Source organism: Rhineura floridana, chromosome 4 (assembly GCF_030035675.1).
Source record: "Rhineura floridana isolate rRhiFlo1 chromosome 4, rRhiFlo1.hap2, whole genome shotgun sequence".
Classification (NCBI taxonomy): domain Eukaryota; kingdom Metazoa; phylum Chordata; class Lepidosauria; order Squamata; family Rhineuridae; genus Rhineura; species Rhineura floridana.
Genome location: NC_084483.1, coordinates 83,763,397 through 83,786,335, shown reverse-complemented (window position 1 = coordinate 83,786,335; position 22,939 = coordinate 83,763,397). Strand labels below are relative to the sequence as shown.

Genomic DNA, 22,939 nt, shown 5'->3' with positions numbered 1-22,939 from the left:
TGTGGTATCAGCGTTAGTATAATATAGGCTGTATTTTAGGTTTCGTACACGGCCACAGAGGGGGCAGGATGTACAAAATATAGTTCAGATTAGTGCTGTAGGCTGGATTTCAGGCGTGGTACACGGCCACAGAAGGAGCAGGATGTACTGAATATAATTCGGATTTAGTACAAGTCAGCACTGATATTAAGGCTCCAGCCTTGATGATACTGAATATAATTCAAATTTATTACCAGTCAGCCACTGATATTAAAGCTCCAGCCTTGATAATACTGAATATAATTCAGATTTTGTACAAGTCAGCCACTGATATTAAAGCTCCAGCCTTGATAATACTGAATATAATTCAGATTTAGTACAAGTCAGCCACTGATATTAAAGCTTCAGCCTTGATAATAATGAATATAATTCAGATTTAGTACAAGTCAGTCACTGATATTAAAGCTCCAGCCGTGATAATACTGAATATGATTCAGATTTAGTGCAAGTCAGCCACTGATATTAAAGCTCCAGCCTTGATAACACTGAATATAATTCAGATTTAGTACAGGTCAGCCACTGATATTAAAGCTCTAGCCTTGATAATACTGAATATAATTCAGTTAGTAGAAGTCAGCCACTGATATTAAAGCTCCAGCCTTGATGATACTGAATATAATTCAAATTTAGTACAAGTCAGCCACTGATCTTAAAGCTCCAGCCTTGATAATACTGAATATAATTCAGATTTAGTACGAGTCAGCCACTGATATTAAAGCTCCAGTCTTGATAATACTGAATATAATTCAGATTTAGTACAGGTCAGCCACTGATTTAAAGCTCCAGCCTTGATGGTACTGAATATAATTCAAATTTAGTACAAGTCAGCCACTGTATTAAAACTCCAGCCTTGATGATACAGTCACAGTAATTTTGTGTGTGAGGAAGCCCTGTGTAACTCTGTCTACAACACACAGACAACACACATACAGATAGCTTGCAGGGAAGGTATCCGATGGTTAATAAAGGGGTAACAAAAAAGGCGGGAAATTTGAATTCAACAAAAATGGCGGGAAAAAAAATCTAAAAATGGAGGAGAAAGACAGAGCAATGGCGGCCGTCTGGTAACAAACTGGGGGAAGGGTAGCTCAGCACAGCCTCGCAGGGGGAGACGCGGGGCCGATAGCCGCACTAGCGGCTCCAAGAAAACCCCCAAGAAGAAAGAGCAAATAGAAGCCTGTGCGGGATAAGGCAGCAGTAGGCAAGCCGCTGCCGCCGCCGGGAGCAGGGCTCTCCGCGGCGAAATTAAAGTTGCGGAGAGAGAGCCGGATCACCAGGCTCTAGGGAGGCAGAACCCCGGCAGGTAAAAAAAGGTTGGAAAAAAGGCAGGGAGCCGCAGCCGCAGGCTCCCGCCTGGGAGAGAACCGCAGCCGCGGTCTCTCCAAGGGCTCCACAGAGTGCGGCTTGAGACAGGGAAAAACCGCTACGGGAGAGAAAGAGCTGCGATCTCCCGAAGCTCAAAACGGCCAGAAAACCACAGAACACCGCAGCCGCGGTCTCTGTGGGGGTCCTCAAACAAGCAAGAGAATAAACGAAAAATAAAAGGTTAAAGACCAATCAGGGAGAACCTCAGCCGCGGTCTCTCAGGAAAGAACCTCAAACAAGCAACAGAGATAAATGACATTTAAACACAAAGTAAACAAATACGAAAACAACTTAGCTAAATTCTACGCTATAGGATCTCAATGATAGGATTTCAATCTTGTTCGCAGGAAGGCAAGAATGAACTGGAGAGTGGGAGGGGCCTGACGCCCCTAGTCTTGACTTCAAAGACATTCTTGCCTTCGCACGATAGGTGGAGCTAATACCCGCTGTGATGGCCAGACTCATAGGGAAAAGAACCTTCTACATTACCACATGGTGAAATCTAATTAACAATACAAAAATGCATCGTAATTCTTTAAATGTTCATGTTCCCTGGATTGATTCTGGGATTAATCTAGCCAAAGCTTAACATATGTAGGTTGCATTTACTACAGTGTGGAAATTATGACCTTTACTTCTCCCAGTGAAACCAATTAAACTTACAAGTACTTAACTTTGCCTGCATCCTGCGCAATGTTACAAAATGTAAATAATTGTGTGCAAGAACAGTAAGTATGCTTGTAAATCAAACGAAAAGTCAGGAACAAATGTAGCCCCTATGGCTATTTCAGAGCCTTATAAAGTAGCCCAGCATGCATGTCATAAGAAGCCAAACTATGGCTTTGCCCAAATGCGCAAGTGTGTGGACTCCTAGAAAGGAGAATAGGTCTACTCTGCTCCTTCCTGGTCATTTTGCTGTTGTCACATGCTGAGCTAAGCCTAAGGCTTACCGTGCTGTTTGAACCCAGGCCCGTGGTTTAGCTCTCTCCAGATGAACCACAAACTGTAACCAAGGGTGTCCTATGATTTATGACTCATGATTTGTCTGGGAGAGCTAAACCATGAACCTGGGTTTGGATGACACACTAAGCCAATCATGGCTTAGCTCAGCACAGTGTAACAGCAAAATGATCAGGGAGGAGTGAAGTGGCCATGATTTCCTCTGCCGGAGCTGGCACGCTTGCACGTTCACATTAAACAACGGTTTGGCTTAGTGTGACATGTAAACCAGGTCAGTGTTAATTCAGAAAAGAACTAGGCCTTGACAAACATGATCAGTGTGGCTGTAGAGCTTAAGTTGTCCCACTAAATTTTTGGTGCATTTAAGAGAGCTTTCATATAAATAATCCAATGTATTCACTCATGAATATAGTTCTCTGCAAAGGAATAAATCCTTTTGAAATCTGAACAACAATATTCACATCTATTTCCTTAACAGACTGAGGATCAGAGCTCAGGAGTGTTCGCTTATTGTTAAAACTCCACTTTACCTTTCAGCATATTGGATGCACATGTTGTTTCTACACCAGCTGTGCTGAAGTTGTCTTTCACCGCAAAAGGAATTCCATCTAAATCCCCCAATGTCTGACCTATATTGTGGATAATGAGAGGATATTTCAATTAATTCATAAAGCACCATACACACAGTCTTATTTAAACACTGAGGTTCTTTTAATTAATTTTTGGTGTAGAGTCTGAACATACATGACTGCTAGTGCAGTTCTCTTCTCCCCCCCCCAAGTGTGCAGGCAGAAGTGCCATTGGGGGGTTGCCTGTTGGTCGTAGACAGTGGAAGACTCTGAAACAGGGCATTCTGAGGGGCACAGTTGAGCCAGCCTGGGATGTGCTAGATCCCAAGCTGGTCTCTCTGAGCGATCTGGTTTGAACTGGATGCAATGGTTCTGCACTCCCACCCTATTCCTGTGACTGAAGGTTTTTTAAATTGTATTTTATTAGAAATCTCTCACAAAATACATTATATATTATGCAACGTAAAGGTTTACTTAAACGGTGCAGTAACGATATATCAATGATATATCAATGTTGCCGGAAGCCTCAGGAGGGGAGAGTGTTCTTGCACTTGGGTCCTGCTTGCGGGCTTCCCCCAGGCACCTGGTTGACCACTGTGAGAACAGGATGCTGGACTAGATGGGCCACTGGCCTGATCCAGCAGGCTCTTCTTATGTTCTTATGATACAATTTGTATCACATTAAAAAAAACTTATCAGTTTAGTTTACAGTTTCACCTAAGCTCTTGGAATTCCTAACAGAGAGTACAAATCAATGTTATCTTCTACTTCATTACATTAGAAACTACTAAAGGGACTCCACCTCTCAATATATTGATTGTTATGTTATCTTGATTCAGATATCCTGACCAAATTTGTCAGTTTGACTATCTGCACTATCTGTTTTCATTATCCACTCATCTAATGTGGGAGGGTTTGGATTTTTCCAGCTGTAGCTTATTACCATCCAAGTTCATGTTAATAAGTGAATAATAATTTCTCTATTTTCTAGATAAACCAAATCATAGAATCATAGTAGAGCTGGATGGGGCCTATAAGGCCATCAAGTCCAACCCCCTGTGCAATGCAGGAATCCAACCACCCAATCATAAACATAATCAAATTGGATAACCAAGGGATTCATAGGCAATATATAGCCTGTAATTTCATCTTATTTTATATATTACCAAAGTCCAAAAGGGGTTAAATACCCACAAAAAAGCACCCATGACTGTAATTTGTTTTAATTGTTTTTAGTATTGAATTTTAAATTGTTGTAACCCACCCTGGGAAGTACTGGTGAAGGGTAAGGCTGCAATTCAATACATAGCAACTCAGAAGTAAGCTCCATTAGATTCAATGGGACTTACTCCCAAGTAAGTGTATTTTGGATTGCAGCCTAATATACTGAATCATCATCATCTTCTGTAATGGCCACCATGAGCAGCAGAGCTACAGATGCATTGGTGGCCCTGTTGCTATATAAAGCCCAGCCAGCAAGTGGGTGGGGAGTTTGGATTGCATCTTATGACTGCAATCCTACACACATTTATCTGGGAGTTAGCCCCAGTGGAGACATGTATAGATTGTACTATAAGTCACAATACTTGAATTTAAGTTTCAGTTGAGTTAAACAGGCACATCACTAAGCAGACCAAATAAATGTACTCAGTTTCAATTAATGTGCAGTTCTGGATTCATACATGCTTGTAAATAAATTCCCAATTCTATAGACATATGTAGAAATACTACAAAAGTTAACAGGACTTAAACTCAGATCTTAAGACTTCCTGTTCTATTATGTAAATGCTTAAGATAGAGCATTAGCAGCAGCTAAACCACCACAATGTGACACTATGTAGGCATTACACAGGTAATGCAACAACTGGAGGCAAATAATGCTGTTATATAACCAAGACTAAACTGTGACCTGGTTCGCATGTCACTTTAAATCACAATTAAACTAAACTACAGTTTAAATGTGAATATGTAGTATACTGGTGCATGCTGCTGAAATTGCAGGGGCTTGGCTCTTCCTCTGCTTCTGCCATGCTATTGGAAAACAAGTTATGGTCTGGCTTTATTTTTGTTTTTTTTTTTCTTTTCTTTTTTTCTTTTTGTTTAACTATTTTTGATTTTGTTTTTTGTCTTTGAATGTTTTATGATTTTGTCTTGTATGTTTTATGAAAATCTGAATAAAAATTATTGAAAAAAAAAAAAAAAAAAAAAAAAAAAAAAAAAAGGAAAACAAGTTATGGTCTGGCTTATCATGTTGCCTGAATCTGCGCTCATGGTTAGTTTGGAGACTCAAGGTTCAGACACCACGACAAGGCAAACTATGGCTCACTTCTCAGAAGCATGGCAGCAGCAGGGGAGAAACCAGGCACCTGCAATTACTGCAGCGTGCACCACCACAAAGCATATTCACATTTAAACCATAGTTTATTTTTACTATAGTTTTTTGTGGTGTGTGAATGAGGCCTATGTCATATCATAGTATATTGAACTTAACTGTACTTTTTCACAATACAGTAGGGCCCCGCTTACCGGTGTTCCGTTCTGCGGCGTTCCGCTCATGCGGCAGCTTTCAATTCTGGGAAATTCCCCGTTTTAAAGCCGATGCTGCGCTGTTACGGCGTTTTGTGACATTTTCGCGTGACGCGGCCCATTATAGTCAATGGGTTCCACTTTACGGCGATTTCCACTTTACGGCAGGGGCTTGGTCCCTAACCTGCCGTATTAGCGGGGCCCTACTGTATGAGTAAACTAATGTTTTGATCAGAACATGTCAGGATCATAGCCAAAATATTTTAGGGAAGAACTGTTCATCAGAATTAAATTACCTTGCCTGTATCTTTTCTTCGATGCCTCAGCCTGTTTTAAGGCTATATCTTCTGCTACAGTAATATAAGCATTAAGAAATCTGGTGGCTTTTATTAAGGAGAGACATTTCTGACAAAGCTCTGTTGGACTCACTTGGCCTTCCCTTAGTGCTGCAGAAATCTAAAACAACAACAATTTCCATTTTTAAACAAATGTAAACAGTAAGAAATATATCTAGAATTTTTTCAAAAGAACTTTTCTCAATATAAAAGCTGCTTTGGCTGTACTCACAGTACCTTTAAACAAGAGTATTGATTGCTCAAGCAATGAGAAAATTATGTGAAATGTAATTATTAAAAAGGTGAATTGTATAAAATGGCCTTAAGATGTGACCTAAATGCAGAGTCATATTGCTACTTTACCAAACAGATGAGCAATGATTTCTCAAAACTATTATCTATATTTTGTTAAATAATCGCTTCATAAATTAAATTATATGCTGTAGCCACCCCAGCAGTAGATCTATTTTCTTTTCGCCACCACCAAAATTGTTGCCAGACCTTGTGGGCCAGAAAAAAATGCTTGCCCGGGTTGGGGAGGAGATCACATACCTGAACTAGGGGTTAGACACTCCACCCCTATAGTGTGATCCTAAACACAGTGGCTTACCGGGCAATCCCTAAGATCCACTTGACTTGAGGAATTATGATAGGATGAAGGTGCCTCTCGGCCAAAGGGGCCCACATCCACCACACAACCCCCTACTATGCCTGTGGAAAGATCTACCACTGGTGGCATTTCCACTTGCAGTAGCCACAGGCAGGCCCTGAAATGGGGCATTTTGCATGACAGAGGTGGTCTTGGATCCAAACACCTTCTATTTTCCTGAGAGGTGTCAGGATCAGGCCCATTAACTACATCAGTCTGGAGCGGCATGGATAATCTCCTGTATTAGGGTGCTTCCAGACTTCCAATATTTTCAGGTGAGATTCAATCACATACTGGCAAATTCAAGTTGCACAATTGATTTACTTATTAAATTTATATCCTGCTCTTCCTCCCAGAGGAACATAGGGCACCAAACACACAAACAATTAAAACATCTAAAAACAATTCTGATACAGACTTTGAAAGATTGCTACTTATTTATTTATTTATTTTATTTGTAACCCGCCCTTCCGCCCAGCAGGAGCCCAGCGCGGCAAACAAAGCACTAAAACACTTTAAAACATCATAAAAACAGATCGTAAAATACATTAAAACAAAACAGCATTAAAAACATTTAAAAAAACAACTTTAAAAAGGGTTAAAAACATTATTAAAAACATATTAAACAATTCTGACACAGATGCAGACTGGGATAGGTCTCAACTTAAAAGACTTGTTGAAAGAGGAAAGTCTTCAAAAGGCACCGAAAAGATAGCAGAGATGGTGCCTGCCTAATATTCAAGGGGATGGAATTCCACAGGGTAGGTGCTGCCACACTAAAAGTCCATTTCCTATATTGTGCAGAACGAACCTCCTGATAAGATGGTATCTGCAGGAGGCCCTCACCTGCAGAGCACAGTGATCAACTGGGTATAAGGGGTAGATGGTCTTTCAGGTATCCTGGTCCCGAGCTGTATAGAGCTTTGTATGGCAAAACTAGAACCTTGAACTTGGCCTGGTAGCAAATGGGCAGCCAGTGCAATTCTTTCAGCAGCGGGGTGACATGTTGGCAATACCCTGCTCCAGTGAGCAGTCTCGCCGCCATATTTTGCACCAGCTGCAGCTTCCGGACCAACTTCAAGGGCAGCCCCACATAGAGCGCATTACAGTAATCCAGCCTAGAGGTTACCAGTGCATGGACAACAGTGGTCAGGCTATCCCGGTCCAGAAACAGCTGCAGCTGTCTCACCAGCCGAAGCTGGTAAAAGGCACTCCTAGCCACTGAGGTCACCTGGGCCTCCAGCGACAACGATGGATCCAGGAGCACCCCCAGGCTACGGACCTGCTCTTTCAGAGGGAGTATGACCCCATCCAAAGCAGGCAACTTTCTAATTATCTGAACTCGGGAATCACCAACCCACAGCGCCTCCGTCTTGCTAGGACTCAGACTCAGTTTATTGGCCCTCATCCAGCCCACCACCAAGTCCAAGCAGCGGTCAAGGGCTTGCACAGCCTCTCCCGAGATGTTACAGAGAAATAGAGCTGGCTATCATCAGCATACTGCTGACACCTCGCCTCAAAGCTCCTGATGACTGCTCCCAAGGGTTTCATATAGATGTTAAACAGCATGGGGAACAAGATGGTACTCTGCGGCACCCCATAGCACAGCTGCCAGGGGGCCGAAAGACAGTCACCCAATGCTATTCTCTGAGAACAACCCTGGAGATAGGATCGGAACCACTGTAAAACAGTGCCTCCGATACCAAGCTCACCATGTTGGCCCAGAAGGATACCATGATCAATGGTATCAAAAGCTGCTGAGAGATCAAGGGTCACACTCCCACCGTCCTTCTCCCGATAAAGGTCATCCATCAGGGTGACCAAGGCCGATTCAGTCCCATAACCAGGCCTGAACCCAGACTGGGATGGGTCAAAATAATCTGTTTCATCCAAGAGTATTTGCAGTTGCTGCGCCACAACCCTCTCAATCACCTTCCCTAAGAAGGGGGTATTTGCAACCGGTCGGTAGTTGTCACAAACCAATGGGTCCAGGGTGGGCTTTTTCAGGAGCGGTCGAATCACCGCCTCTTTCAGGGTGGCTGGAACCACTCCCTCCCACAATGATGCGTTGACCACACCCTGGATCCACTCGGTCAGACCCCTTTGGCAAGCTTTAATAAGCCAAGAAAAGACTTGTTGGAATTATAGTTGATTGGGAGGTCTTGCACAATAAACCCACATTCCCTAACACTCAGACCTTTTGCTGTAAGGAAAGTGACAAGAAAATGAACTAGAAAGTGTGGAATAACACTGGCTTTGATGCAAACTCATCTGGGTTGTGGGCAGACTAGTCACTTGAAAAGCAGCCAAAATGGTTTTTCTGGCTGTGTTTTGAAGCAACACTGCCCTTGGCTGGACACACTTCCTTTCCTCACTGCTGACTTCAGACCTTTTGGGACTGCCCACAACAAAGTGTTGAGCCACTCACTATTTCTGCCTGAGCCTGCAGCAAAGTGTTTCCATTAGCCACACCTGGAAGACAAACAGGTTGATCTACCAATCCATTGTCAAATCTGCCTAAAGCTGAATTTAAAACAAGCAAACAAACTCAAGCTGATCCGACCAGGGTTTTAGAGTAAAAAGGGGCAGAGTTTGACTAATGTCATGTGCCCTAGTTTTCAGAAAAGAGAGGTGGTGATGCACTGGAACTGCCACAATAGTAAGTGTGATTCTACCCCTAACCTCCCCACAAACTAATCACAATGAATGTTCATTAAGTAGTCATTTTTCTAATCTCCCTGTAAACTAATCAAAATGAATGCTCAATAAGGAGGACATCTGGAAGCACCCTTAATTTCAAAGTGGGGATTTTTTTTTTAAAAAAGCATGAATCATCAGAGGGGAAAGTATGAAGCACATTGCTACCTCTGTGAAAGCCAATAAGGATCTGGAAGTGATGGATTTTCTGCCACTTCTTCCCCTCCTTCACACCAACACCCTTCTACAATATATCATCTAAATCTATCAATGGCAATTAGTCACAATGAATATATGGAACCTCCTTGGTTCAGGGACTAGTATACTACTGAATACTGGTTGATGAGGAGAGCAACAGCAAAAGAGTACTGTTCAATTTCCTGTTTGTGGGCCTTCTAGAGCCATCTGAACGGCCACTGTGGAAAACAGGATTCTGCCAAGATGGATACTTTTGGTTTAGAAAAGAAATCTTCTAGAGTAAGTGGGGGCTCCAGAGTACTAATGCATTTTGGATCCTAACAATATACTTTGGGTCTGTGACCCGTATGTGGATGCCTCTTTAAAATACACGATGTATCATGTACATGTTGACATGTACATAACACCTACTTTGAAGTACATCATTTTTTATAAGAGCATGTATCTTTACAAGCTACTGGAAATAGAATTAAAGTTAAAAGATTCTTAATTAAGTAGTACAGTAACTGAAGGGCAATCAAGTTTTTATTTTCAAATCGACAGTTTAGAAATATTAAAGTTGGACAGAAAATTCATACTTTGCCTGTGTGTTGAAATGTCCCAAGGAAACCTTGTTATAGTGCCCCCTTCCCCGCAACAGAGGTGCAGTAGGACTAAAGGTGGTAAATCTAGGGTTCACCTCTTGAAAGCTATAGAAAATAAGCTCTCTTCCAGAAGGCACTCTAATTTAAGAGCCAGAGATCTCTGACACGTGATTTGCCATCTCTGAATTGTCATTGGCATATAAATAAATTATATTTATCCATGCCTTGCTTTTGATCTTGTTTCACTTATGTTTCACCTCTATGACAAGCAGAAACACATCAGGTGAAGCTTTTTCCAGCACAAAAATGCAGTAACTGTGAGAGTTTCCTGGGATGATTTTCTGTCTTTCATGCAGCCGTTCTGGGAACTGCCGGAAAACAAGCAATGCCTACCCCGAACGGGGATTACACCGGACCGAAGGATCAAAATGAAGCAAGGAAAGGATAGGAGCAAACAGCTTTCTCCGCCCACTGGGAGGGCGGAACAGCCAATCCCGGCTCTGCCTCACCTCTCGGAGCGAAGCTCGTAGCATTTTTTTCTGCATACCCGGCATACAAGTGTCTAATGACCCCGAAACTTCCTTCGTATTAGCCCCTGTTACCGGTAGTGTATGAACAAACTCAAGGGCGCTGCCATCTTGAAGAGAGCATTTTAACATCGAGATCTCTGATTGGCTCAATCTCCTTTGGGGTTAGAATGATACTGTGTTCCTGTTGGTCTGGGGGTCAGAGCATGCGAATCGGTGTCCGCAGAGGAATTGGATGACGGGGAGAACCGGGATGTTCTCTTGAAGGAGACACGGGGCAGGCAGGGCAGGTCTTTTACTTAAACTGCAAATTTAACCTGGAGAAAAGATAAGAGAGGAGGGTGGGATGGAGAGAACTCCTGGAAGTTAGGACATTAAGGGCCGTTTATAACTTGGAGGAAGGATTAACTTCAATACCTGACATTTTCTTTAGGGTCTGGTGCATAATTTATATTTCGAACAAAAAAACCTGTTGAGCTTTACTTCCTGTAAATCTCAAACTCTTGTGAAACTCAGTGTGGAATGAAGGTGGGAGTTTTTTTCCTCCCCATTTTTTTTCTGTTTGGGAAGAAAAGATAAATATTATGGTGGATGCCTTTTTTAAAAAACAACACAAAGGTTTTCTAATGCCCCATTTTAGATCTGGATTAACTCTGGCCTGATTACATTCAAGGCACGCCACGCCCATTAAAATTTAAAGAGTACAGTGTTAAAAAAGCGTAGCCATATTTTTTGTTTTTATTTTGCAATCATGTTGCTTAAAGTACACAGATTTAGTAGGAAAGTGTTTCGTAGCTTGATGTGCTGCCCTAGTTTGGGTGTCATCTGCCTTGGAATTGGGAAAAGTTTAAGTTGGCAGCTTCCATGTAGAAACTTCCACATCTCCTGTCAAAGATGTACAGTGATGCCATCCTGGGTGATTGACCGTTATGGGAAAAATGATGTGCTGCGATTCACCACTAACATGATGCTGCCTGTAATCAACTTCCCTAATGAAGTTGTTATTAAAGTCCATGCTGCAGGTTTAAATCCCATTGATGTTAACATGCGAAGTAAGTGCTTATAGACGTTGTATGTTGGTCAGTACAATTAATATTGATCTACTTTACAGGTTGAAGGTAAGGATGAATAAACTATTATTATGTAAATGATTTGAACTATGAAATTAGTTATATAAATGTTATTTATTTTAACTTATATTTTCATGCCTTAGTGTTTGGTGAGTGTGATGTTAAATATTGTTTTATATGGTCTTTTCAAAAGTCTACGTCTGCTGTATGGAAATACTGTATTTGATATTTAATAGCCCTAGTAACCTTTCTAGTATTGAGCATTTTGATCTCAAGAGCCCTAATATTACTGGTATAAGACTCTATTCTGTAGAAAAAGCACTAGCCAAAATAATAATAAAAATAACTGATCAATATGGCACCATGAAGATTAACACATGCATTGACTTTTTGCAGGCTTATAAACATTTATGCCACAGTAACCCATCCTATGCAGACAAGTGTGCCATGGTCCATTGAAATCAGTGTTCTTAGGGATGCCTTATCCTGGGTTGTGTCCAACTAAGTTGTTCTTAGAGTAGAATGGACCTACATTAGTCCTGCCCATTTATTTCAATGGGTCTACTATGAGTATGACTAACATTGGATGCAATCCTTTATATTGAATCATGTTGCAGTTTTTAGGGTATATACACAAGATACATTTAAAGCATGTGACTTCCCCCAAAGAATCCTGAGAACTGTAGTTTGTTAAAGGTGCTGGGAATTATAGCTCTGTGAGGGGTAAACTACAGTTCCAGGTTTCTTTGGGCAGTGCAGTGTGCTTTAAATGCATCATGTGTGTGCAGTCTAAATCTATTGCAGCAAAAATGAAGATCAACAGAGAAATCCAACCCACCTCCTTTTGCTGGACTGAGGGGAGAAGGGTAGATTGGGCAGAGAAGGCTGTCTGCCAAGCTCTCCCGCCTGAGACAGCCTCACAACAGATGGGCAATAGTGGCAACACTAAGCCACCTGTTGGCAATAGCCAGCAGAAGCCCCCAAAATGGGGACAGGGCTGAGCCAACCTGGTAAATACTGCTGTTTGCAATGCCATCGGGTCTGGATTGGACCTGATTGTCCGACTCCCCTTGCTGCCATAGTTGCCGCGAGCAACAGGGCTGTGGATGAGGCTGCCCTGCCCCACCAGGGGGATGGGGGCATTTGGCTTGTGCCCTAACACAGCAACTTGTCTAGAATTCTTATGGGAAGCACCTATATTTAGCTATCTTTCCCTGTACCTACAGTGTGGTGTAGTGGTTAAGGTGTTGGACTACGACCTGGGAGATCAGGGTTCGAATCCCCACACAGCCATGAAGCTCACTGGGTGACCTTGGGCCAGTCACTGCCTCTCAGCCTCAAAGGAAGGCAATAGTAAACCCCCTCTGAATACCGCTTACCATGAAAACCCTATTCATAGGGTCGCCATAAGCAGGGATCGACTTGAAGGCAGTACAACCAACCAACCCTGTACCTATCAGGCTACAATATATATATCTTTCAACCTGAATCTGTGCCTAGTGAGGCATTAAATCAAAGAAGCAGCTTGCTGGTGGGGTGGAGGTGCAACACTAGCTGCTTCTAGGGTTGGTCATGCAATACTAAGGTTTTGCTTGATCTTAAGCGTGCAAAAAGTACACTTTGTTATCATTTAATATGTTCTTGGAGTTTGTTACTAACCAAGAGCAAGCCACTACTTTTCAGAAAGTATGTTCCGTTTTTCTCTTAGCTGAAATTTCTAGCTATTTGCTTTCTTTATGGGTCACTGGGTAGAATCTTTTCCTTATTGCACTTGCTGGAAAGAAGTAATTTGTAATCTAATTTGTGCCTTATTGTATGTGTTAATGTAGTTTATTTTGAAATTATTATTATTATTTATTAAATTTATATCCCACTCTTCCTCCCAGAAGGAGCTCAGGGCAGCAAATACTAAGCAATAAAACACTAAAACCTTTTTTAAAAAGATTGTGTATACCTCTCAGTGTTGTATGCAACAGGATGAAATTGTAGAGTAGAGATCTGAGTTTGCAGAGATCTGGTGTGCAGAGTTTTGCTTCTCCTCCTGCCTGATTGAAAAAAAGTCTTTTCAGGTTCTAACAACAACAAAAAATGCATCAGGTTGGGGAGAGATTCTACCCTACCTGCTCTTTTACTTATTGTCTCCTTAACAGGGAAGGGTTTTTTATTTTGCTTTTACATGGGAGAGTGTTACACATGCGTCTTCCCAACCTGCAGGCTACAATGGTTGATTCGATTCTACAACTTTAAGGCTCCAATCCTGACTCCAGTTATCTGGGAGTAAGCCCCATGGAATTTGGTCGGATTTACTTCTGAGTAGACATGGTTAGGCTTGCACTGTAAACACTTCTTTCTCCTCCCCCCTCAGTCTTCTGCGTTTGTAAACCAGGCCTCAAGCCTTGTTTGTACATGCATCCAAATGAGGCAGAAGAGTCTGAGCTGGTGACTGGACTCTGCTCTTTAGACTCAAGGTTCACATTCACATTTGTGAATGTTCCCTTAGTGTGGAACAAGTATAAAAACAAACAAACCAACCTCCTTAAAAGTATTAAATTAGCACAACAGGACATGGGTCTTTTGAATGGTTTTGTTTGCTTGACTTGAAAGAAGTTATTTTTAAAAAATGGGCAAGTATTTAAGTGTAGCACACACATCCCCACCAGCCGCTGGAAACAGCACAGCACATTGTGCATCCTCATTTGGCTACATGCATAGACCAGGCCTGAGAAGCTTTTAGTAGTCTAAGCCATGGTTTCTCAAACATAATAACATTTCTCATATATATAAACTTACCAGGGCTAGGGTTGTCAGGTTCAGGGCCTGAGACTGATCCTGTATCTTTAGGAGAAGAGAAAGTCAGCCAAGTGCAGGTGTTCTTGCAACACTGTAATGGGAAAAACCACAAGGTGGAATTCTCCCTTCCCCCTGCACAACTTTTAAAGATACAGAAGACCTCTGGGAGGCCGGGCCTGGCAACCAAGAGATCTTCTGTATCTTTAAAAGTTTTTCCCATTGCATAACAATCCTGTGAGGTAGGTTATACTGAGAGACAGTGACTGGCCCAAGGTCACTAGTGAGCTTCATGGCTGAGTGAAGATTTGAACCCTGATCTCCCAGGTCTCTGTTGTTTAAACAGAGCAGTGGTACCTTGAAAATACGAAATTAAACTGAATATAGACCAACAAACCTGTTCGGTGTGTTTGTTTGGTAGGTGGTTATGGAGCTGCTGCACTAAGGATGACCCGAGATCCGCTGCATATCAAAAGCACAGGCAGTGAATTTCCTCTCATACTTGGTCGGGATGTTTCGGGGGTTGTGATGGAATGTGGATTAAATGTGTCCTATTTCAAACCTGGAGATGAGGTAATTCAAGAATGAGAGTGGAAGGAATAGAAATTATTTTAAGTGCATTTATAAATTCTCAATTTCAGTAAAAACAAATTTCCTCAGTCTGCATTTTCTGCTTCTGCTTTGCACAGGACTGTCAAACTAAAAGGTGCAAATAGTGCTTAGAAATCTTTCTTTTTCTCCTTGAGTCTCTGTAGCTCTGGGGGATTGGGGGTAAGACAGCCAGCACAAAAAAGGAATATTAAGGGGTTCCAGAAAGGGAAGAGTTTAATAATCCTGTACATAAATACAATGCCATGTTGCAAAACTGATGTGTTATGGACATCTCTGCCTTTAGACAAAAGAACATACTTCTTCATAGCGCATTGTTAAACTCTGGAATTTGCCACCAAATGTGCATTGCTTTTGCATTTGGCCACCAAATGTGGATTACTTTAAAAGACGACTAGACATATTCAAGGAGGATAAGGCTATTGCCATGATGGCTATGTTCTACCTTCACTATCGGAGGCAGCATGGCTCTGAATACCACTTGCTGGGAATTGCCAGCTGGCAGAGTGCTCTGGTGCTCAGGTCCTTCTGGTGGGCTTTTCACAGGCATCTGGTTGGCCGGTCTGAAAACAGGATGCTAGATTAGATGGGCCAATGGCCTGATCCAGCAGGCATTTCTTAGGCCAGATACATCATCTTAAGGATAAGAAATTGTACTACGCCATGAAAAGTTACCTATTGTAGCTACAATACTAAGACAAAATATTTGAGCTCCAGGCTTTTTTGTTTTTCAGGTTTGGGCAGCGGTTCCTCCCTGGAAACAAGGCACTTTGTCAGAGTTTGTTCTGGCAAGTGGAAATGAGGTAATGAAGCAAAGTATTTGGTTTGAGAGGAAATGTTTCTGTGTAACTTCTAAAAAGTGTGATGTTGTTTTGTCATTTTTGCATTGTGCTTTAAAATTTTTTTCTGGCAAAGTAAAAGTAAGAAATTTCCACGGTGTATGTATGCCTGATTTGCAGTACCCGGCAGCAGAAGGGAGGGAAGGAGGGAGTAAGTCAGATGAGTGATGGCTACAGTACTTCATGTTCCTAGCTGGCAAAACAAAGCACTGAACAATAACCTCAGCTCTGAGAGGGGGAGAGACAATGTGTTTGAACTTGCAGCTGCCGCATGGCCCAGTGAGTTTCCAGGATTGGATTTCTAAATATACAGTGCAGTGTTGCTGCAGTCTGAAGGCAGAAGGGACCGACTGCATTCAGGCAATTCTTACTTGCTACAGTCAAGCAGGTGACCTCTTATTTAAAGGGTTGGAGCTACCCAGACTGAATAATAATCCAATTTTTATGAATTTTGATTATCTATATGCAGAAGCAACACTGCACATATGACATTTTTCATATGTGTACATATACGTAGGGGGAAATGTATATGTATAATGCTTAAAAAAACGCAGTTGCCTGTTTTTCCAGCATTGTAGCTTGCTGCCATGTACTTTGGCAAAGTAGGTACATGTATGATTTTTTAAAAATACAGAACTGTGTACATACATTTTATTTTATTATGTATGTATGTGTCCGTGTAGAGGGAAATAATGTGGCTGGAGCAGCCCTAAATTGGACCTCCACATCTGAAAGTTGTACTGCATGTTGAAGCCACAAAATCTTAGTTGCAGAAGCTTGGCAACCTTTCTTTATTTACAGCCTGGGATAGCAAAGTCTTTCCTGATCTTGGAGACGTTGTTTGCTGTCTTCCATTTCTATAGATATCAAGAAAGCCCCAATGTCTCAGTCACACTCAAGCTGCTTCCTTGCCTTATGTTGGTCTAACAACATGGTCTGCAATGAGACAGGTTGGGGGGCTAAATCAGGATAATTGTAGTAATAAAAGGTAAGTAATCCCTTGTGCTGTAAAGAGGACTTACTTGTAAAACAAGGATGGTAAACTTGTGGCCCTCCAGGTTCTGTTGGACTTCTGACTTGCACCAGCCCCAGCCCTCAGAGCCAATGATCAGGGATTACTGGGAGTTGTAGTCCAGCAGCATCTTGAAGGACACAAGCTCACCGTTCTTGTTGCTGTAAAGAGTGAGAGATTCAAACTTTTTTCTGAATTTACTGTGATTAACGTGCATAAGCAAGAATCACTCTTCATTGACTGATTCCTCGATTATAGTGGACCTTGAAGTATGTTGGACTTCATGCATTGTGGGTTTGGTAAAAGAGGACTTGTACTCAAGTCATCTGTTTTCCTGCAGTGGATGGGTTGTCCCTCCCACTCATTCTACTAAGGAAGATTATGCAAATTGATGACACTCTGAGCAGGACGGCAGCCCACTCCCAGTTCCTTCCTGCCTAGCTCTCAGAGCAGGTATTCAGCATCTTCATTGCCATCAGAGCTGGCTTGGCAACATTTTTGAGCCTTGGCCCCATATTGTTCCTCTTAATAATCCTAAAGGGATTAACATCAGTGCTGGGTTTTGCCTCTGGTGAAAGGAGAATGTGCAGTCCCAGTGGCAAGAGGAGCCCAGACCGTTCCTGATGGCAGATCTTCCTCCTCAGGAATGCTGGATTTCTGCCAGGGGCAGGTAGACCCATTGAAAGTGGTGGATGAGTTTGCAAAGATCAACAACCCCAGCAGGCTCTGGACCACCTGGGTGGAACTGCAGTGCACCCATGCCAGAGTCCAGGGAGCAAAGAGCACCCATGGCAATGTGAGTGTCTCCCTCGAGCCTAGGCACTGGGCCAAGCCCCGGGAGAAATGCCTGGATGATGTTGATGACCCTGAGCAGTGCTGGGCAGCTATTGTGGGCAGGCACTTGTCTGCCCTCTATGGGTCTTGTAGTAAGGCCAAGGCAGCAGAGGTAAGTGTGAAGGAAACTATGGCTGCACTAACTTCTTCTAGGTTAAGTTCAACTCCAGATTACCTTGTCGTTCCTCTGGTTTTGTCCTATATAAACAGAACCATTTAGAAATACATTTTCATAACGAGGACTGTAACTTTAATTCCTTTTGATTGTTGGGGTATAAAGTATACGCAACTTAATCTGCTCATTATCTGGAATTGTTTTTTGTTGATTCACAGAGTATTGATCTTTGGAGCATCAGGTGGAGTGGGTACTTTTGCTATACAGGTAAATATGTTACAGCTGTCATGGCTGAGATTTTGAGAAATATGCTTAGACCGCAATCCTATGCGGTGAGTGACTCAGAATATTGTCTCATTCTTTTTTCCCCACATTCATAATCTTGGAATGAAGAGATCATACTATTATTTATTACATTGATATCCCGTACCTCCCTCCGAAGGAGCCCAGGGCAGCACTGCTAGTCAAATATGGCATTACCACTTTTACTTTCAGTTTGGGGGCTGTAATAAAATTCACTTTAGATCTGGAACTTTGAGCCCAGGGGCCAAATGTGGCCCTCCAAGCCACACTCCTCACTGGACCTGCTTTGCACCCTCCTTGAGTGTTTTTGTCTGTCTCGGATGTGTCTTTGCTCTCTGATCATTCTTCTTGCTTGCGTAGATGGAGGATGGAGATGGATGTGTGAGTAAATTAACATTTGTTGCTCCACCCACTTTTGCTCCCAGCCGCATGCATCCCTGGGATGTGACCCTCAGAAGGTTGCCTAGAAGGGATTGCAGCCCTCAAGATGAAAACGGTTCCGCGCCCGTCTTAGATTTTTGCATTGTAGCCTACAGAGGTGCATGGGAGAAGTTCAATTGTACAGTGTTTGTCCAAAGCATGCAGTAGCAGACAGGTAGAGAATCAATTAACTACTTAGTTAAAGTAAAGCCTGTTTTATTGCTCTTCTTTTCCTTTTTAGTTCTTGGTAGACCAGACCTTTTGCCTGCAAATTTCAACCAATTCTGCCAACCAGTAAAAAAAAAAAAAAGTTACAGGTGTTTCCTTTTCCCCCAAGCCATCCAGACTTTGAATTGAGCCTAAAATCTATTGTAATTTATTAAACTGTATGTTGGTCCCATCTAGTTCTTGAAGATCTCTTTAAAGTCTAATGACTTGCTGTCAGCTTGCTGATCTATCCACAGGATATCAGTGATGTATTGGTGGGTGCCATTCAGCTCCTTGGAAATTGCTGCAGAATAGCAGTCTATTCCGCAATATTCAATCAAATGTAATTAAAAGAGCAAATTGAATCTCCTCAAGAGCTGACATTTTTCAAAATTATTATTAATTAATTAATTTATTTAATTTGTATCCCGCCCTTCCTCCCACCAGGAGCCCAGGGTGGCAAACAAAGCACTAAAACACTTTAAAACATCATAAAAACAGATCGTAAAATACATTAAAACAAAACAGCATTAAAAACATTTTTTTAAAAAAATGTGACTTAAAAGTACCCAGGTATAGAATATGAGCACCATCTGTCCGTATCTTATAATGAAATTAAATTATGAAAGACAAAAAGAACTTTTTATTTGGGCAGGAAAGATGAGGGTCTGAAGGAAGGAAATGCTGCTGCATTTGTAATACTGTGTTCAGTTTTTGGTTTCCTGCATCTCAAAAATGGTATAAAGCTAGAAAAGATACAGAAAGTGCAACTGAAATGATCAAGAGTTGGAGCAACTTTGATATAAGGATAATTCAAAGCATTTGTGGCTTTTTAGTGTAGAGCAAAACTCGCTTCTTAATGAAATGTTAACAACAAAAATGAATAATACAGAGAAATTGAGTGTATGTAATTTTTCTTCATTTCTCATAATAATGAAATTTTAATTTGGGGTCTACCCAAAATTGCTTTGACTGGCATTAGATTCAGGGCAGACAAAAGAGTAAGACTACATAATTGACCTATACATTTCACTGTCTTCATATTCCCTTTTGGGGAAGGACTGTGGCTCCATGGTAGAGCACCTGCTTGCATGCAGAAGGCGTCCAGGCTCCATCTCTAGCGTCTCCAGGTAGGGTTGGGGAAAGCTCCTGCCTGAAAATCTTGAGGACTGCTGCCAGTCAGTGTAGACAATACTGGGCCAGAGGAACTACTGGTCTGACTCAGTATAAGGCACCTTCCTATGTTCCAGATGTAGTGCTATGCACTGACTTTAAAAAGGGATCGGGCATTTATGGAAGACCAACCTCTTATTAGCTGGGGTATCTAAATGGAACGTCCATGTTCAGAGGCAATGAACCTGAATACTCGATGCTAAAGAACAATGGGGGGAAAGGGCTATTACCTCCATGACCTGCTTGTGGGCTTCTAATGGCAGCAATGATGTTGATCTAGAAGGATCGGATGGTCTGATCCAAAAAGGCTTTTCTTGTGTTCATAATGTCAAAACGACAGTGTGAGTCTTCCCATCTTGAAACATGTTACAATTTCAGGGGCGTAGCTCCCTCAGAGCAGGATCTGACAGCTCCTGACTCTGAAGTTCTGCCGTTTTATTGTCAGACTGAGGTATCCAGATTCATCACGGGGACTGAGAGACGTTAAAAGATAACCCACCTTACCCCTCCCTGCCAGTTCCTGTATTCTCCAGTTCCTGAGATGCATTCCCAGCCAACCTCCTCCTTCCTTCAAGAGGCAACCTCTGCCCTCCCCAGGATTTTCCTCCACCTCATCTCCCCCTTCCAAGACTCCCTCTTAGCCACTGAGAGGAGCCTGGAAGCTTGCTGGACAGGCGACTCATGAGTAAGCGGCTGGTCTGGCGGCTTCTTCCTCCCTTCTTGCGCACAACAGTTTGCTGTACCACCTGATATAAAATACACACTTCAGTTAGAGAAGGGAGGTAGTTGTGTGTGATCTGTAGAAAGCAAATCTGGACAGCGGCTGTGTGTGTTCTCTTTGTCATGTGTCTTCTCCTTCAGTTAATGAAAGCCTGGGGTGCTCACGTGACAGCGGTTTGTTCCCAAGATGCCAGTGAACTGGTGAAACGTCTCAGAGCAGATGATGTGGTTGATTACAAATCTGGAAGAGTGGAAGAACAGCTGAAAAAATTACCACTGTATGTATCTGTGTGGCTAAGTCATGAGTATGCATGGCAAAAGTTTTCAAGCCCATGTTGGCTGTTAACGTTTTGAGTAGGTTCGAGCAGGTTGCCTGTAGCTGATTCTCCTGCATTGGTAACTTAGTGAGCAGCCTGAACGCCAGGACTGAAGAGCAGCTGGGTCAAATGTAGTGGCAGAGCCATCGCTGTACCTAAAGCTCTGCTGGTTGCACTAGCCAGGGCAGTATTTGTGCCTAACATCTGCTGTGCTGGTTCAGGATCTGTCCCTTTTCTGACTGCTGGACTGGCTTAGGATCCAGCAGATCTGTGGCTGACAGAGCTCTGCTCCCTCCTGTTCCACCCATTTTGGGTCTTGACACTGGAAGACGACTGGCAGTAGCCTGTCAGCAGTCTGCACTGTTGGTGGGCACAGTGGGGCCTTACGGTGACAGAACAGCTACAGGTGGAGACAAGGGGAGGAAAACCTCTATCACTTTTTCACACTTCCTCTACCCCCCCCCCCCAAGCAGTGTAGAATGGGGGCTAGAGTTGCTCTTCCCAGGCTATTAATGACTTACCCATAAGATGGTTGCTAGGCTGAATGTATTTGTAACGTAAAGCACATGGACTCTGTAATCATAAGCCCTTTTGAACTTCTTTCCAAATAAACACGCTTGGATTGCTGTCCACAAGTGTTATAATTAATATAACGCCATACCAGCATGGTCTGGAAGGTGTGCCCAGAACCTGTATAGTTGCTAAGAATTTTTCCCCAAACACACAATTGTTGTGCTACAAGTGCATGCTTGTTTGCCTCACACCTTTTCTCCAGGTTCCCCTACAGTAGTGGTGGTGGGGATTTTGCATTTTTGATGATTTTGAATAGAATATTTACCTGGGGGAAAGGTGAAATAACTGCATGAGTATCAAAAGTGCAAACTGAATGTTGTTTGTTACCCATTTATTGATGAGCTATACAACTGCTCTCATTTACCTTTTCCATTTTGCTAATATTTTTTCACTTGGTCACAACCCAGTGAGCAGATCACTGATGGGCACACAGAAGTAGAGAGCAGGAAGGCACTGGAGTTTTGCCCCCATTTGCTTCAAATACATTGAACCCTTGCCTATTGCAGGATGCCTCTGAGAATAGAAAGATAAGCTGGATCCTTCCCATGGTGCCACTAATAGCATCCTCAGGGGTCTCAGCCAGACATGCTTTTCCAATGGCCTGGACATCTTTGGTGATTGGTTTCATGTGTGCCTGTTGTACTCACATAATTCTCATGTCACTAACAGAAACCCAAGTTACATCCTTTCTGTGGCAGTAGTGGTCAATGTGGATCATTCCAGAAGTTGTGGACTACAACTCGCTTTGTCCTTGACTATTGGCAGTGCTGGCTGGGGCTCATGGGAACTGAAGCCCGTAACATCAGGAGGACATCATGTTGGCTACTGCAACCTATGAGAGCACAAAAACAGGGTTATTCTTGAATGGAAGAACTGCTGGTGGCTTGCCCAGCTGAACTTCAATTGTTAAACCAGATGAAGGATTAGTTCAGTCACCTGTTCCAAAGATTAACTCCTGTGTTTGTGATATCCACCATTGCAGAATGATTCCCCAGTATTTCCAGAATAGCTGTGTGTAGCATCTACACCCCCAAATGACCTGTGGTATTACCGTGTTTGGACAAAGGGTCTGAATGTATGTTGGAAAGTGGGCAACCTCCACAACTAGAGGATTGGCTGTCCTTGGGCCACTAATGAGGCTGGAAGTTGAACCTTGGAGACTGGTAGTTGGTGTGGTGATACTGAGATTGGTCCACATCCCCCTTTTTCCTTGAAGCATCTGTTGAACACAGCATTCAGTGAACCAGAGGTTTCCACTCCTTGCCTCCAGGGCTGGTTCTAAAAGGCGGCCAGGTTGAGCACTGGCCTGACGGCCCCTGGAGCTACAGGGCCCCCCTCAACCACCCTTCTGTGATCCATGCCCCCCATGCCCCCCCACCCCCTACCTACCTGTCTGCTGTCTTTTACCTTTGCCCTTAACAAAGACCGTGGCCGCGGTTTCCCTGAGGTACTGAAGCCCCTGCCGCCATCTTCGTTGATGGCAGAGATGCGTGCGTGTAGCACGCACGTGT

General features: G+C 42.7%; 2 protein-coding genes across 4 annotated transcripts in view; one reads left to right on the top strand and one right to left on the bottom strand.

The window, feature by feature from the left end:
- Positions 1 to 10,702, bottom strand: part of QRSL1 (glutaminyl-tRNA amidotransferase subunit QRSL1) — a 45,995-nt gene extending 35,293 nt beyond the window's left edge. The window contains exons 1-3 of one of the 2 annotated variants that reach the window (XR_009762216.1): positions 10,432 to 10,702; positions 5,756 to 5,915; positions 2,895 to 2,993 (exon numbers count right to left, since the gene is read on the bottom strand). Coding sequence is in view for 1 of the 2 variants with exons in the window: in XM_061623499.1 (XP_061479483.1) it covers positions 2,895 to 2,993; positions 5,756 to 5,915; positions 10,432 to 10,581 (409 nt within the window). In the remaining variant the exon portion in view is untranslated. The remainder of the gene's footprint in view (positions 1 to 2,894; positions 2,994 to 5,755; positions 5,916 to 10,431) is intronic. The other variant, XM_061623499.1, reaches the window with a different exon arrangement.
- The window catches only part of RTN4IP1 (reticulon 4 interacting protein 1), a 29,598-nt gene continuing 17,209 nt past the window's right edge, over positions 10,551 to 22,939 (top strand). The window contains exons 1-6 of one of the 2 annotated variants that reach the window (XM_061623501.1): positions 10,551 to 10,613; positions 14,728 to 14,879; positions 15,650 to 15,718; positions 16,618 to 16,742; positions 17,934 to 17,982; positions 20,680 to 20,816. In XM_061623501.1, coding sequence (XP_061479485.1) covers positions 14,754 to 14,879; positions 15,650 to 15,718; positions 16,618 to 16,742; positions 17,934 to 17,982; positions 20,680 to 20,816 — 506 coding nt within the window. In that variant the 5' untranslated portion in view covers positions 10,551 to 10,613; positions 14,728 to 14,753. Of the gene's footprint in view, positions 10,614 to 10,637; positions 11,502 to 14,727; positions 14,880 to 15,649; positions 15,719 to 16,617; positions 16,743 to 17,933; positions 17,983 to 20,679; positions 20,817 to 22,939 lie in introns of those variants that run through there. The other variant, XM_061623500.1, reaches the window with a different exon arrangement.